Consider the following 17,178-nt stretch of genomic DNA (forward strand, 5'->3'; position numbering starts at 1 on the left):
TTTGAAGGTTTCTAACATGTCTCCTCTAAGTCTCCGCTTTTCCAGGGAGAAGAACCCCAGCATCTTCAACCTGTCAGCATACGAAAAGTTTTCCATACCTTTTATCATTTTAGTTGCTCTTCTCTGGACCCCCTCGAGTACTGCCATGTCCTTCTTGAGGTACGGCGACCAGTACTGGACACAGTACTCCAGATGTGGGCGCACCATTGCACGATACAGCGGCATGATGACTTCCTTCGTCCTGGTCGTGATACCCTTTTTAATGATACACAACATTCTGTTCGCTTTCTTTGAGGCCGTTGCGCACTGAGTTGATGCTTTCAATGTTGTGTCCACCATCACCCCCAGGTCTCTTTCAAGGTTGCTTACCCCTAGCAGTGATCCCCCCATTTTGTAGCTGAACATCGGGTTCTTTTTCCCTACATGCATGACCTTACATTTCTCTATATTAAAACTCATTTGCCATTTTTTTGCCCACTCTTCCAGTCTTGTTAGGTCTCTTTGCAGGACCTCACAGTCTTCCGCATTTCTAACCCTGTTGCAAAGCTTGGTGTCATCAGCAAATTTGATAACCTCACATGTCGTCCCCATCTCCAGGTCGTTGATGAATATATTGAACAGGATTGGTCCCAGCACCGACCCCTGTGGAACTCCACTTGTGACCTATTGCCAGTCTGAGTAATGGCCCTTTACTCCAACCCTCTGCTTCCTGCCTGCCGTGAATAACATAGTTTTGGGAAGCCCCCTTCACCAGTATAAATCTTGCAGTTCAGGTCCATGAAGGCTGTTCCAAGCATCCTATGGGTTAGGCGACAAGGAAGCCTTTCTCTGTAGGAACTTCCAGCTCTTAGGATTGGGTCCCAAGACTCAACTAATGTCAAGCATGAGCTGTTTGATATTTCTCAAGTTTCTGAAGATCCCTGAAACATAAAGGACCAGGACCTCCTACCAATCCCAAACCCCATATGTCATTGTGACCTGGGGGACGGGAGGGAAGTGGAAGGATATACTGACATTAGCTGTCCAGACATATACGTCTTTATTTATTCCACTGGAATGTTTGTCTGGTCTTTTTTGTTTTCCATTGCAGCTTGTGAGAGGAGAGATTAAGTTAATGCAATCACATCTCATGTTTTCATATTCTCTGCTTACAGAGACTGTATTATTATGATAGCTGTGTCCTTGGACCCCTCAAATCTGGCTTATTGAATGGCAGAGCTGGTGACTGCAGTTTTTCTTGATACACAAAAATAATGTTTTATAGGGAGATGGGGTTTATTCTGTTCTTAAAGTTTTAAGAATAGCACTTTAAGGCCCTGTAAAAGTAAGTAGCAATATTTTCAGTTTCAGGGCAGGATTAAGACACCAGCAAACTATGTCCAGGGCCCTCTCGCATGTTCTACCGTATTTCCCCATATATAGGCCACAGCAAACAGCTTTTTATATTTTAAAACTGGTAGATAAGCCGGCCCTTGGTATTAGCTGTGGCTTATCTACCAGTACATTACCTGCTGGATGGCTGCCGGCTGCCTCCTTGAGTCTCGCGGCCTGTGGTGCAGGGCAGCCACAATCACCTCGGCATCTAGCCTGGCCACGCACCACCTGCTGAAGGCTGCTGTCATCCTCGAGTCTTGCAGCTGGCAGGGCAGCCACGATCCCCTCGGCATCCAGTCTGGCCCCGCACCCCGGAGCCGGGCTGGATGCCGAGGGGATCGCGGCTGCCCTGCACCACCGGCCACGAAATTCAAGGAGGCAGCCGGCAGTGAGGGACGTATTTCAGGGGGATTTTAAAAAGGTACCGGGGATGATGATTTAAAAAGATACTGGGGGGAAGGTAGGGATGATTTTAAAGGTTTAGATAGGCCGCCCCATTTAAGTAAGCCACACCCAATAGGCAGGTTTGTAAAACCCATGTATAGGCCACAGCCTATATGTGGGGAAACACGGTAATTCAGTGGCTCCCAAGGCAGATTTTGGCCTTGAAAATGAGCTGCTGGCAGAAAGAAGAGTGGAAAGAAGGGTGATATTAGGGCTAGCTAAACCATTGCCTGCAGAAGTTCCTTCTCTACATTTCCTGAGCCTTTTATTCAGGTTGGGAGGAGGCAGTGGGCACACTTACCTACTGCCTCCTCCTTTGCTACTGGTCTCAACCAGTTCATAATTTGTGCTCAGCCAATCTACATTTTTTGGAGCTTCCTGCATTGGATATTGTAAAATTTGTCCTTCACTTGAGCAAAAATTTTTTTTTTTTTTTGTCCTTTCCGTGATTGCACTTATGGAATTTCTTTCCTTTAGCAGCTGATCGCAATGCAGCTTGTTCGTTTCAAAAATAGTGGAAAGCCTTTCTGTTTGCAGCAGTTTTTTTTTTCTGGGAATTGAAGCCTGTGGTGGTTATTTTTTGATTTGATTTGTTTTATTTAATGCTATATGTGTGTTTGTGGAGTTGTATTTATTATGTATGCCAAGTTGTTCATCATACAGAATATATCTTGTAACACTGATCAGTAACCAAATTTTTATAAAATAAATACAGGTACACCACCGATTTTCCTGCAACGGATGGTCCAGCATCTCCTTTACTCCAGGTAAATGCACTAGGGCAATATCCACTGTGCAGGTTGCCTGTTTCCACTGTCCGTAAACAGGAACAAGAGTGTCATTCCATTTTCCCTCCACATCGATTAAGGTACAGGGTCAAAGACTTACCTTTTCCTTCTCCTGACAGGTCTGGTTTTCATTGCTAGACCTTGGGCTCCTTTTACTAAGGAGCACTAGCGTTTTTAGCGCGCGCTGCCCCCCGTGCTATGCTTAAAAACTAACGCCAGCTCAATGGTGGCGTTAGTGTCTAGTGCGCACGCTAAAACCGCTAACGCACCTTAGTAAAAGGAGCCCCTTGTGTTCTGACCTTTGCATTCTGTGATAGCCACTGAAACCCATCACCTTGAAGCAACTTTTCTTAGTGTTTGGAACAGTAGATTTACTCTGAGGAGGGGTCCCAGAGCCTTTCGCCACTCAGGTCTGTCCGGTAACAATTTTTAAGCTAGGTGATGCGACGGGAGTTATCTTTCTTTGGCAACCTGTGGAAGGAAATACCAGTTTCTTCTCTCTCTGGTATCGCAAGTATTTATTACTTATTTTATTAAAAAATTTTTTTATACCGTTTACAAAAACTAAATAGTTTACATTGATTAAAACATACATAAGATAAAAACAAACCATATCATAAAATCTACATAATAAAACAATTTCTTCTTTTCAATTGTCAACTAATAATCATAAAAATGCAGTAACAAACAGCCGAGTTTTCAACTGCTTCTTAAATTGAAACTGGTTTACACACAGTCGCAATTGGCCAACCAGGGCATTCAACATTTTGACACCAGCCATACAGAAAGTCATCGCTCTAGTTTCTGCATAATTTCCCTACATTATTGAAATAGCTTTTGATTTTCGGATCGTAGTGCAGTCAATTACCGAACAGTAGAGCGGCATCTGTCGCTTCAGCCTCCCAATAACTGATTATGATGGAATTTCTATTTTGGGGTAATTTTTAAATAAATTTTCTTGAAAAAAAAAAATTTGTTTAATCGGTGGGTTAGAGTGTGTTATAAAGTGGCCACTGTTGGTTTGGCGAAATGGTTAATCCAACAAGGTTTTGGAACCAGGAGTGCCATGAAATTGGTGGTGTACCTGAATATAAAAATTAGGAGCGACTTTTCTCAGCTTTGTCCAAGCTCAACCCCTTTTCCTGCAGGCTGCCTGGGAGGATGGGGTTGAAGCAGAAAACCCCTGTTTCTCTGCAGTCAAAAAAAGAAATGGTCGGACTACATTCCAGATTATTCCCTCTGAAATGTAAGCCCTAATCAAAGAACACTAAAACAATAATTAAATATGGCATATCTAGCAACCCAGCTATTAGTAAATCCATTTGATGGCATAAGATAATCCCCAGAATCTAGGCTTGAGCCATCAGGAGAAGGGAAGGATTCTCTGTGGTTTTAGTGCATGTGACAGCAGCTGTGTGGATGTGTTTCATTGCATGCCTGTGCTTGGAGTCCTTGCATGTTGTGGGAAGGTTCAGTGATATAAGAAGAGAACATGCTCTTTCTTCACATAGAGAAGCAGTGAAGACCAAAACGAGCCACTCCAACAGGAGATGAAGCCAGCGAAGGTGTGTTGAAGACGGACCGCTGAACAGCAATCCTTAAACTGAATGGTATGTTGATCTTTCATCGATGTTTGGAATGTAATTGAGACACTCTGAAGCAGTCATGGTACTGGTAATTATGCAGTTAGCTAACATGTTAGAAGATGCACGTTGGAGCTGTTGAAAGGAAGCATGCTGGCACCAGTGTTGGGAGTTGTAGATTTTAATTTGCAGTTACAACAGTTCAGAGGTCATGCTGCAAAAAGAGTACAGGTACAATTCAAAGAAGGATTTGACATGCAAGATTTCATAGGCATTAAACCTACTCTGTGGCTATTCATTTTTCCTGTGTACAATATGTTCCTTTTGACCTCTTTGATTGTTTACCGAAAATGTGCGCTGCGGCAGGTTGAGTGAGAGGAACAGACATATATTTAAGAATACAAGGACATAAGCATCGCCATATTGGAACATACTGAAGGTCCATCAAGCTCGGTATCCTGATTCCAACAGTGGCCAATGCAGGTCAAACTAACTGGCAAGATCTCAAAAGAATAGAACAGATTTTATGCTACGTATCCTAGAAATAAGCAGTGGATTTTCCCAACTCCGTCTTAATAGACTTATGGACTTTTTTCCTTTAGAAACTTCTCCAAACCTTTTCTAAATCCTGCTAAGCTAACTGCTTTTACCACATTCTCTGGCAACAAATTCCAGAGTTTATTACACACAGTGAAGAAATGTTTTCTCTGATATGTTTTAAATTTACTAATTAGTAGCTTCATTGCATAACCCCTAGTTCTTGTATTTTTAGAAAGAGTAAACAAACAATTCACATCTACTGTATTTTTTGGACCATAAGACACACCCTAGATTTAGAGGAGGAATACAAGAAAAAAAACATTCTGAACCAAACTCTCCCTGCCAGGCTCTGCACCCTGTCCCCTCTGGTGGCCTAGTGATAGGCTGGGACAGGGCACAGGGCGAGCAGTGACAGGGCACAAATGTCAAGGCAGATAACTTTTTAAAATATGCAATGTCACCTCAGTAACAACTATAGAAAAATAGACAAATATAGTGCAAAATATAGACAGCAGATATAAACTCTCAAAACTGACACATTTTGATCACTAAGTTGAAAATTAAATTATTTTTCCTACCTTTGTTGTCTGGTGATTTCTTTCTTTCTCTTTCTTTCAACAATTGCCCCTTCCTCCCTCCTTCCTATGTTCCCCTCAATGTCTTCCAGCCTGTTGTCTGGTGATTTCTTTTTTTCTCTCTTTCTTTCCTTCCTCAAGCCCATCAATTTTCCCTCCCTCCCTCCCATGTTCTCACTGCCTTCCAGCCTTTGTCCTTCGTCCTCCCTCCCTCCCTCCCTGCCACGCCAAAGTCTCTCTTCCTCCCTCCCTGCCACACCAAAGCCTGCCTACCCACCGCCAATTCCTCCTCCTCTTCCCCCAGTCCACCACCGCTCGCCGCAACTCCAGAAAGGGATAATTTTTTTTAATACCCCCACCTACCCGTGGTACCTTTTTAAATGCTCTGTTGTTGGGGGTACGCAAGCTGATTGCCGCCCTCCCCCCGCTGCTGCTTCCCGCCCGCCTGCCTGTCACTGCTGCTGCTCCCTGCTCGCCGCCGCTGTGCTGCAACTTCAGGAAGGTAAGGGAAGGATCAGCGTGCAGCGATTGCATGTTGCTGGCCCACAAGACTTCCCCCGACGTCAGTTTTGACATCGGAAAGAAGGTCCGGGCAAGCCAATCGGCTGGCCCTTCCCTTCTCTCCGACGTCAGAACTGACATCGGGGGAAGGCTTGTGGGCCAGCGACATGCAATCGCTGCACGCTGATCCTTCCCTTACCTTCCTGAAGTTGCAGCACAGCGGCGGCGAGCAGGGAGCAGCAGCAGTGACAGGCAGGCGGGCGGGAAGCAGCAGCGGGGGGAGGGCGGCAATCAGCTTGCGTACCCCCAACAACAGAGCATTTAAAAAGGTACCACGGGTAGGTGGGGGTATTAAAAAAAATTATCTTCACTGCACCAACATTTCCACCTACTTTTGGGTGGAAAAAAGTGTGTCTTATGGAGCAAAAAATATGGTAACTGTTCCACTGCATTTGATATTTTATAGATCTCTATCATTTCTCCCCTGAGGGAGAATAAGGAATAAGACCTTCATAAGAATGAAGGTGAAGACCCCCTATGAGACCCCAGAAGCAGTATTTAAGAAAGATATTTTGCTGCTGAAATTGAACTTACACAAATCTGATGAACAATGCAAAAAAATCATCTCTCTCCCTGTCAGCACAAATAATATGTTTTTATGTTAAGCTCACCCCCGAGCCGTCTTCTCCAAGCTGAAGGGCCCTCATCTATTAGCCTTTTCTCATAGGGAAGTCATCCCATCCCCTTTATCATTTTCATCATCCTTCTTTGTACTTTTGGTACACTGCCCAACAGGACTGGAAAAAAATCACAAGAGCCCGGAAATCTAAAAATTGTCACTTGGTGTTTAAAAATAAAAAAAAACTGCAACTGAAAATAAGGAAAAGAGTGAAATGTAAGATAAGGTAAGACAAAAAGACCAAGCAAAACAATAAGCTTAATGGCAAGAGTAAAAAACTAAGGAAACATATTCCCTACAGTTTAAATATTTTGGACTGATGTCTGAGTTTCTAAATATTTTGCTAGCTTTGCTCCCCAGTATCGGTAGTTTCAAATTGTCAGAGATAAATTTTTAGGTTGTCTCTTTATATTCCATAGTTATGAGACAGGAGGGGGGGTTATTCCATGGGACATCTCGGAGAACAAATATTTATTTTTTTTCTGTGCTTATAAGAAGGACTGAAGCATTTCTTTCTGGATGTCCTTGACACCCTTTTCTACTTGTAGTTGTCCATTTATTATATCATGGCTGAGGTACTGAGATTATTTCAGTAACTTGGCTATGCTGCAAATTTTCTTTTCTTCTTTCACCCACCCACTCAGGCTGCAGCACATCACTTGTGTTCTTGTTGCAGGTTTCCGGGTCTCGCTGCATCTTTGTCAGGTAGAACCGAAATTTCAGCCCCCATGCTGTGGCTTTCTTCAGGGTATGCTCTGAAGTCTGCAGTGTGACTTTGTAAATATTGAGTTCACTGACATGGTTGGGAACAGGGCAGTCCACCAATTTGAATTTTGGCGGGAAAGTCAGTTGGTCAGAAATTTGAATTTTGGCAGGAAAGTCCATAGAATGGAAAAGTCTCTGGTAGGTTTTAAGATGTTCTCCCCCCGTGGAGCTAAAATTCAAATTGGTGGACTGTTTTGTTCCCAATCAGGTCAGTGAACCCACCATTTCCAAAGTCACACTGCAGACTTCAGAGCATACCCTGAAGAAAGCCACAGCATAGTGGTTTTTACCTGACAAAGATGCAGTGAGCCTTGGAAACCTGCAGCAAGCACAATGCCAGCTGCGGAAACCCTGAGAGCACATTACTTATATTGTTTCTCCCACATCTTTTTCTAGCCATTCCTTTCTGTTTTTTCAGTTTTCCTTCATCCCTTTCTGTCACTAAGCTTTTTGCACCTCATCAGAATACCTGTGTCCTTGGTACCTCCCTTTTCTCTTGACACTGGGGCTCATTTTTCAATAAAGAAAAATAAAGTCCAAAATGTGTCATAAAGGAGAAGATGAACATTTTTCTCACCAAATCTTCCAATTCGCTATTTTTGAAACCCATGTTAATCTAGATGAATTGCTACGGTAATTGTCTGCAGTGCGTCTAAAGCTTCAGGGGGCATGGCTTGGGCAGGACTAGGGCAAGCTTATGATTTGGACATTTTTCCGCAATGATCAAACATTTCAGAAAATGTCCAGGGGTACGGTGTTGGACATTTGGGGGTTAGACCTGTTTTAACAATGAATAAGAGTCAAAAAGGAGCCCAAAAGGACCAGATGACCACTGGAGGGATTGAAAGCATGACACCCCCTCCCACCCACCCCCCACCCCAAAAATGTGAATGAAACATAGAAACATAGAATATGACGGCAGAAAAGGGCTGTAGCCCATCAAGTCTGCCCACGCTAATGACCCACCCCCAGACTTCACCCGGCTAGAGATCCCACATACATATCCCATTTCTTTTTAAAATCGAGCACGCTGCTGGCATTAATCACCTGCAATGGAAGTTCATTCCAATGATCGACCACCCTTTCGGTGAAGAAATACTTCCTGATGTCGCCATGAAACTGCCCGCCTTTGATTTTCAGCGGATGACCTCTTGTGGTCGAAGGTCCTTTAAGAAAGAAGATATCGTCTTCCACCTCGATGCGGCCCGTGATATATTTAAAAGTCTCAATCATGTCCCCCCCTCTCTACGTTCCTCGAGTGAGTATAGCTGCAGTTTATTCAGTCTTTCCTCATATGGGAGGTTCTTGAGTCCCGAGACCATCCTGGTGGTCATTCGCTGAACCGACTCGATTCTCCGCACATCTTTTTGATAATGTGGTCTCCAGAATTGAACACAATATTCAAGATGAGGTCTCACCATGGATCTGTACAGCGGCATTATGACTTCGGGCCTCCGGCTGACGAAACCTCTACATACCTGCCTGTATGACAGCTTCAGATGTTATGACCAGTCCTAGTAGAGCAGCAAGCAGTTTCCTGGAGTAGCATATGAACCGGGCCACGCTGAAATGGTCATGCTGAAATGGCTGTGCTGAATCGTTCCATTCCAGCGCAGTGAATGGTGTAGTCAACCATAGGGATGGGGACTCGGGTCCATACCCCACTCTGACTACTACACTTATGGTGGAATATGTGAGCCTTCCAAAAACCAACCAAACTCCCCTGTACCTACTTATAGGTGACATCTGCAGGCCGAAGGGTATTGGTGTGGTGTACAGTTGGGTCCAGTAGGTTTTGAGTGGGTTTTGGAGAGCTCCCCATATGGTATAAGAGGGTTATGGTGGGATGTGTACCTGGGCCTTTTTATGTGAAGTTCACTGCAGTGACCCCTAAGGTAGCCCACTGCTCTGCTGGGATGTCTGGGTGACTACTAAAAATGCTAGCTCCTCTTACATTCCAATGGCTTGTTTTGTGCATTGTTCTTTTAGATGGGGTTTTTTTTTTTTCAAAAAGATAGACACACTGCGGTCAAGCACATCTGAGGAACAGCCTTTTCTGAAACAAAAACGATAAAGACGTTTTTTCTGTTCTGAAAATGGTCATGTTTGCTGCTGGATTTTTGAGCGTGTTCCGCAAAACGTCCCAAACTCTGATTTGCATGTCGCATCAGATATGCCCCTCAAATTATGGTTTCTGGTGGGAATAATTATGCCAGATTTATAAGTTTGAAAAACAACAATTCTTTGCAAAGGGGATACCATAGCAAATTCAAGGAAATTTGGGGCCCGTTAACAAATTTTTGTAAGTGATGAATGTGACTTATTAATATTATTATTATTAACATTATTTCCCTTTGATTCATGCAAGATTGTTATAAGAACATAAGAAGTTGCCTCCGCTGGGGCAGACCAGAGGTCCATCCTGCCCAGCGGTCCGCTCCCGCAGCGGCCCATCAGGCCCACTGCCTGAACTAATTTTGTAATTTACCTCTAATCCTGTCCCTATAACCTTACCTCTACTCCTATCTGTACCCCTCAATCCCTTTGTCCTCCAGGTACCTGTCCAGACCTTCTTTGAAGCCCTGTAGCGTACTTCTGCCTATCACATCCTCCGGCAGCGCGTTCCATGTATCCACCACCCTCTGGGTGAAAAAGAACTTCCTGGCGTTTGTTCTAAACCTTTCCCCTTTCAATTTCTCCGAGTGCCCCCTTGTACCTGTGGTTCCCCTTAGTTTGAAAAATCTGTCCCTATCCACTTTTTCTATGCCCTTCATGATCTTGAAGGTTTCTATCATGTCTCCCCTGAGTCGTCGCTTTTCCAGGGAGAAAATCCCCAGCTTTTTCAGTCTGTCAGTATATGAGAGGTCCCCCATACCTTTTATTAGCTTAGTTGCTCTTCTCTGGACTTTCTCAAGTACCGCCATGTCTTTCTTGAGGTACGGCGACCAGTACTGGACACAGTATTCCAGGTGCGGGCGCACCATTGCACGATACAGTGGCAGGATGACTTCCTTTGTCCTGGTTGTGATACCTTTCTTAATGATACCCAACATTTTGTTCACTTTCCTTGAGGCTGTGGCGCACTGCGTCCACCATCACTCCCAGGTCTCTTTCAAGGTTGCTCACCCCTAGCGGTGATCCCCCCATCTTGTAAGTGAACATCAGGTTCTTTTTCCCAATATGCATGACCTTGCATTTCCCTATGTTGAAGCTCATTTGCCACTTTTTGGCCCACTCTTCCAGCGTTGTCAGATCTTTTTGGAGGTCTTCGCACATCCAGGAGGGGCGGGGGGAGGGTTAGGTTGAGGGGGGCTAAACAGCTTTATATTATTTGTTGGAATAGAATGCAGTATGTTATATTACTTGATTGTTCATATGTTTGCACTATGTATTTGATGTCAAAAACGAATAAAGAATAATTAAAAATAAATAAATAAAAATTCCCCTCACGGTCCCCCCAAATTCTGTAATTGTCTCCTCTCATCGTTCGTCTTCATCTTGTATATGTTTCACACTTGCCCAACTAAGGAGAGTCTACACGTTTAAAAGGTGTAATTTGAACTAGAGAATGACACGGTGACAAAATTCATCATCGTTCCCGTCCCCGCGGATAACCGCAGGAAACCATCTTCATGTCATTCTTTAAGGAGAGAAGGAAGAATGAGAGTATGAATGGCCACAACCACTGACCCTCAAGCTTTGCTTTGAAGAATGCTGGTGTAGAAGGACTGAGGTTGAAACAGACACTACAGAATGACAGTCTCTGGTATCCAGAGCAGATATTGTGATGTCATAATGCCTCATTCCACCAGTGCCTAAGAGCCAATCACATCAGTGATATCACAATGGCTTCATTATCCTTGGCTCACATAAGAATCAGAGTATGAATGGCCACAACCACTGACCCACAAGCTTTGCTTTGAAGAATGCTGGTGTAGAAGGACTGAGGTTCAAATAGACACTAGAAAATGACATGGGATTATTTCCCGCGGTTATCTGCGGGGACGGGAACGGTGATGAATTTTGTCACCGTGTCATTCTGTAATTTGAAAGTCAACATGCTATTTTTCATATGCTGCTGCAGTTAGTAATGTATTTTTTTTTATTAACAGTATTTATATGCCCCTTAAAGCCAAAGCCTTAATTTGCCTAGGCCAGTCTCCTGCCTGCAGAAAACCCTTGGCTACGCTGGCATATTTTGTATATCCATTTTAAATCGCACAGCCAAGGAGCTATTTATGTAAGTGCCTCACAGAGGGTTCACTGGCAAAGTACTAGTCTTTGAAAATGAGTCTGGGCAGAGTAGGGGGTCCACCTCACTTTGGTTACTGGGCAGGGTTTGCCTTTCCCTTCCAAAGTATTAGAACACATTGTCCATCACCAAGTTCACACGTTTTTGCTTTCTGTTTCTGCCTTTTGACATATTTCAGCTAAAAACTCTTGCTGTCTCTTATCCTCATCGTGTTGGCTCTATCTTTTTAAAAAAAATATATTTATTAAAGTGTACAATGGAACATAATGCAAAATAATACAGATCAGCAAATCACAAATAACATACGCAGAGACCAAACCCCAAACAATCCCCTCCACAGCTCTCCTAACCCCCCCCCCCAAAAAAAAAAAACACACACATTAATATACTCTTAGTGGGAGCGCTGTCTCCATTGAACATATGGTTCCCATTTTTTAGAGTAGTTCATTAAGATGTTATGGCAGGATGTGCACCAACATTGCGCCAAAGCAAGGTGGGCCGCAGTAAACATACAGGCCGTTAATTTCTGCTCAGAAGGAGTGAAACTAAAGGAGTCTGGGACTGGTTTTCCTGAGTCTTGAACTAAGTTTTCTCCTTAATAAAAAAGCTGAATTATGTTTACTTGCAGACCTGACTTATCTCATGTTCTAGCTTGCCTACACTGGGTGTTGTAGCTTGGGTATTTTAGCTTCTTACTGTGTATGCTGAGATAACCATATTGTATTTCGCCCTCCTGGACATGTAACAGAAATACTACAAGGCTTAGATAAGTGACCTGCTCCCTATAGGACTATAAGGTTAACTCATGAACCAATAATAAGTGTGAGCTTAGGATCAATGTTTGTTAAGAAAATGTAGCAAAAATAACAAATGAGAAGTTGTTCTAGCATCCAGTTGTCTAGCCAGGAAATGTATAAATGTCACTGTATTTCCTGTTTTCGGCACTTCTGAAGCTGCCAGCTTGGGGGCTCAGGAGTCTGCATATGCTGAATAAAACACCTCTCACGTCTCTTAAGTTTTGTGGCTGACCAAACTGACCTTTCAAAACCAGGAACTCCCGCATTAAGTAAACAACATTCCAGCAGAACACAACAAGGTTTATAAAGAATCTGAACCAAAGAGCAACCCACCTGCTGCCAATATAAGCGGACTGCTGGACAGGACCACCAAATATGGAGAAAGTTCCCTCTTGCTCCACAGTTACACCAGCAGTGATCCGTGCCCCCCAGAAAAATTGAGAAAAGTCGCACAGGCGTATAATACCACCTATAATACATTTTATAACTATTCTCTACATAATTGATGGATAAGGTCAGTTTAAATAATCTTCTATAAATAGTTTCCCAAGAGGGCAAGCTACGCTTTTCCGAGATTGCCCTCACAATGAGCCCGTTGTTGGCTCTATCTTTACGGTATTTTCTACACTGTTAGATGTTTTCTCTTCCTTGACGCATTTTCTTGGCTGGGCATTTCTGTCCCTGCCCTGGTTTAGTTCACTCCTATCTTTTTGTCACTAGGTCTTTCAGGGTCTTCTGCAGCACTCTGCCTCATTTTCTTCCCTCTCTGTCGGTGACTCCTAGGATGTTGTCTTGGGTTCTTTTGCTCATTTCTTATCTTAAAGGATTCCTACAATCCAGAACTTATAGAGTCAAAACAAACAAAGAAAAATCAGAACCTTGATCCAACCTGTGAGGAGTGCCACAAGGGATCACCCTTGTCTCCCACACTCTTCAACCTATACATTGCCTCCCTAAGCTCCTACCTAGACAAACTAAGCATTACCTCCTACAGCTATGCAGATGATATCACCATACTCCTCCCCTTCGACCAACTTGAGCCCTCCATGATAGGCACAATACACGGAACACTTGAAACAATAGCAACATGAATGAAAGAACACAAACTAAAACTTAACCCGGACAAAACAAACTTCATCCTCCTTGAAAACTGCAAAACCCCAACCTTGACTAACATTGTAATAAACTCGATCTCATACCCCATTCAACCCATGCTAAAACTCCTCAGAGTGCTGATAGGCAGAGCCTGTACCAATCAACAAATCAACAAAATTATAAAAACATCATTCGCCACAATGAGAAACCTAAGACAAGTTCAAAAATTCTTCAACAGAAAACAATTCCAACTCGTGGTTCAATCACTAATCCTAGGCCTAATAGACTACTGCAACATACTATATCTCCCCTGCCCAGCAACAAAGATGAAACAACTTCAAACAATACAAAACACAGCCCTAAAACTAATCTATTCTTTGAAAAAATACAACCACATCACAGAGGCATACCACGACTCACACTGGCTCCCAATACAAGCCAGAATACACTTCAAATTCCATTGCCTACTATTCAAAGCTTTAAATGGAAACAGCCCTATCTACTGGAACAATCGATTAACTCACTCCACCTCAAACAGACTCAGGAGAACCCATACAATATTCACACACCTCTCCAACCAAAAATGTCAAACGAAGAAAAATGTATGACAACCTACTGGCCACCAGAGCATCGAAACTGGACCGACAACTCACCAATCTGCTGACTTCAACCACAGACTACAAAACCTTAAAAAAGAAACAAAAACCCTACTCTTCAAAAAATACATAAAACCAATATAATACAACTAGTAATGTTCTGAATTCCTCCTGCATTACCAACTAGTCCTTAGCAAATTAGAAAATGTTCAAACTATTCCTTAAATACTTCTTAATATCTTATCAATACGTACTTCTTAAGATCATAACAATTCTTATGTAATCCGCCTTGAACTGCAAGGTAAAGGTGGAATAGAAATCAGTAATGTAATGTATACACAGCAACTTTTGGGTTTTGCCCACCCCCCCCAGATAAATGCAAGTGCCAGGTACCCATTCAGACCTGAGGCCTAAATAGCAAGCCAGGTATAAAACATATATCCCTCCAATCCCCGTTGACATCAGGCAATGATATACCACCCTCTCAAAAAATCTAGCAATCACTTCCAATCTCCCCCCCAGCTCTCTGGAGGTTTTCTCTGGCTAGTGGGGAGCAGGAATAGATCTCGGATGCTCCAGCCCCGTTGGCATCTCAATTCAAAATGGCACCTCTCATTTGGCAGTTTGTCCACCTAGAGGGGACAGAGATGCTATTTTGAACCCAGATGCTGGCAAGGGTTGCTTCTGCTCTGCCCCTTTACCCACCAAGGAAAAGCCAGTTGAGGGTAGAAATGTGATTGTCAAATGGGGCGGTGGTGGATTGATCATGTATCACTAGGAGAGGATGTTGAAGATGAATTACCACTGGCCTCTGTAAGCAATAGCAGGCTTATAATGTTCCTAGATGCAGCAACACAAATGTGGGAAGCTCTTTTATGGCATTCTATGTATTTTACAAAAGCTTTGTAACTGAGTTGGGAGTTAGAGGGCTGGGGTCCTAGCAGTCTTTATTCTCTCATGACAGTAGAAGATAACAGCTTGGTGGCATTCTTATTTATTCAATTTTCTGTACTGTTCTCCCACAGGAGCTCAGAATGGTTTACATGAATTTATTCAGTTACTCAAGCATGTTTCACTCTAGAAATCGAAAAGTGGGCCAAGTATAGGACAATCAAGCCATTGTGACATCACTGATGAGGTTGGCTCTTAGGCATTGGTGGAATGAGGCATTATGATGTCACAATACCAGCTCTGGTTATCCGAGGCTGAAGCTTTTCAAACTATTTATTTATTCAATTTTCTATGCTGTTTTCCCAAGGGAGCCCAGAATGGTTTACATGAATTTATTCAGGTACTCAAGCATTTTTCCCTGTCTGTCCCAGTGGGCTCACAATCTATATAATGAACCTGGGGCAATGGAGGGATTGGTTGCTTGCCCAGGGTCACAAGGAGCAGCGTGGGTTTGAACCCACAACCTCAGGGTGTTGAGGCTGTAGTTTTAACCACTGCGCCACCTTCTTCCTTTGTATTAAGAAGGATGTATGAGCCTCTAAGCACTGTAGCACACCGTGTCTATGATGCTAGGTTAATATACCCATATTACTATCTTCTCCTATGTGCCCATCCTCTCTTTTAACTTTCTCCCAAATCTTGCCATGAGAAAGTTAATACATTTATGTATCTAGGAATATCCAGCCTTCACAGGTTGGAGTTCTGAAACATAAAGGCTAAAAGTACTGTCACAAATGATTCTGCAGACCAAGGCTTTGAACTGACCCATTTCACTCAGTATTTCCATTGGAATTTGACTAGATAACTCTACTAGTTCTTTCCACCAAATTTGGAGCCCCGTCCAATCTTATTGTGCCCTGGATCATTGGCATGTAGTACTTCAGTGTTAATATATGAGTTATTCAATGAAGCTATTCTTTGAAGCTTGTTGGGAACTCTTCATGCATGCTATTAGCCATAGTTAAATATACTGGATGTGAGACACTAGTTGTATGGCCTTATAGTCAACATCATTTTATGTATATCATTTGTGATACACTTCTCCCTCCGTATTCACAGTTTCAGCATTCGTTTTGATTATTCACGGTTTTTAGTTTAATGGCTCCTCCCCCCAAATTACATCAGCTTGCTTAGAGAAATCGCTGATTCCAAGTGCTTTACAGAGAAAATCGCCGATTCCCAGCACTTTCTTCACCGTGTTTTGCCTCTCCTTCAGAAACAGGCCAGGTCTCGCGGTTTCACCATATTCATGATGGTTTTTAATAGAAAACAGCAAATAACATATAAAAAAAGTTATTCACGGTATTTCAGTATTTATGGTTCTGTTAATCCCCTATCAGCGAATATGGAGGCAGAAGTGTATAAGCAACTAGTTGTTTTCATATTATAGTTAACTGCTGTATATTTGTATATTTCTACTGATTATTTGTATATTTTGATTATTTATGTTAAATTATTAAAATATTTGGGGGGAAAAAAAGAATTTGACTAGGGATAGACAAAATGGTGGTGTTGGGTTGAAGGGGAAAGGGATAAGGTACAGATAGCTTCACATTACCTATATCTATAGACATTGCTTTGTAAATGCTCTGAAGCTTCACTGGATGAGCACTGTGCTTTCAAAAGGCATCATTTAGATTCAATAGTAGACCAGGCTACATTGCTGAACATCCCTCTTGTCCTTTCTTGTAGCTGAAAAGATGCCGGGAGGGGACATGGCAAAACCACTCCTGGACTGCCTAAAAGCATATGGAGACCAGAGTTCTCCTACCTCAGTGGGGACTGCTGTTGGAATACTGGGAAGCGGAGACTTTGCCCGTTCATTGGCTACACGTCTGGTGGACTCAGGTTTCAAGGTCATTGTTGGAAGCCGCAACCCAAAGCGTAGCATGAACCTCTTTCCCCCTTCAGCTGAAGTCATGCCCCAAGCAGACGCTGTAAAGAAGGCGGATGTCATCTTTGTAGCAGTATTCCGGGATCACTATACCACACTATGCGAGCTGACAGATCTTCTGGCTGGGAAGATACTAGTGGATGTCAGTAACAACACTGAGATCAACCATCACAAAGAATCTAATGCAGAGTACTTGGCTTCTCTCTTTCCACAATGCACCATTGTAAAAGGATTTAATGTCATATCTGCATGGACACTGCAGTGTGGCCCAAGAGATGGAAATAAGCAGGTAAAGATGATTTTGATTTTAATATGCAAAGAATATAGCACTTTGAACTGATCAT

The 17,178-nt window shown here is 42.9% G+C and overlaps 1 protein-coding gene across 6 annotated transcripts in view; it reads left to right on the forward strand.

Moving 5' to 3' along the window:
- Positions 1–17,178, forward strand: part of STEAP3 (STEAP3 metalloreductase) — a 61,390-nt gene that overhangs the window by 15,982 nt on the left and 28,230 nt on the right. For 4 of the 6 annotated variants that reach the window (XM_033946490.1, XM_033946489.1, XM_033946491.1 and 1 more), the window contains exons 2-4: positions 2,534–2,585; positions 4,118–4,216; positions 16,633–17,123. In XM_033946490.1, the coding sequence (XP_033802381.1) occupies positions 16,641–17,123 (483 nt within the window). In that variant the 5' untranslated portion in view covers positions 2,534–2,585; positions 4,118–4,216; positions 16,633–16,640. The remainder of the gene's footprint in view (positions 1–2,533; positions 2,586–4,117; positions 4,217–16,632; positions 17,124–17,178) is intronic. The other 2 variants (XM_033946493.1, XM_033946494.1) reach the window with 1 other exon arrangement.

This window comes from Geotrypetes seraphini, chromosome 5 (assembly GCF_902459505.1).
Source record: "Geotrypetes seraphini chromosome 5, aGeoSer1.1, whole genome shotgun sequence".
NCBI lineage: Eukaryota > Metazoa > Chordata > Amphibia > Gymnophiona > Dermophiidae > Geotrypetes > Geotrypetes seraphini.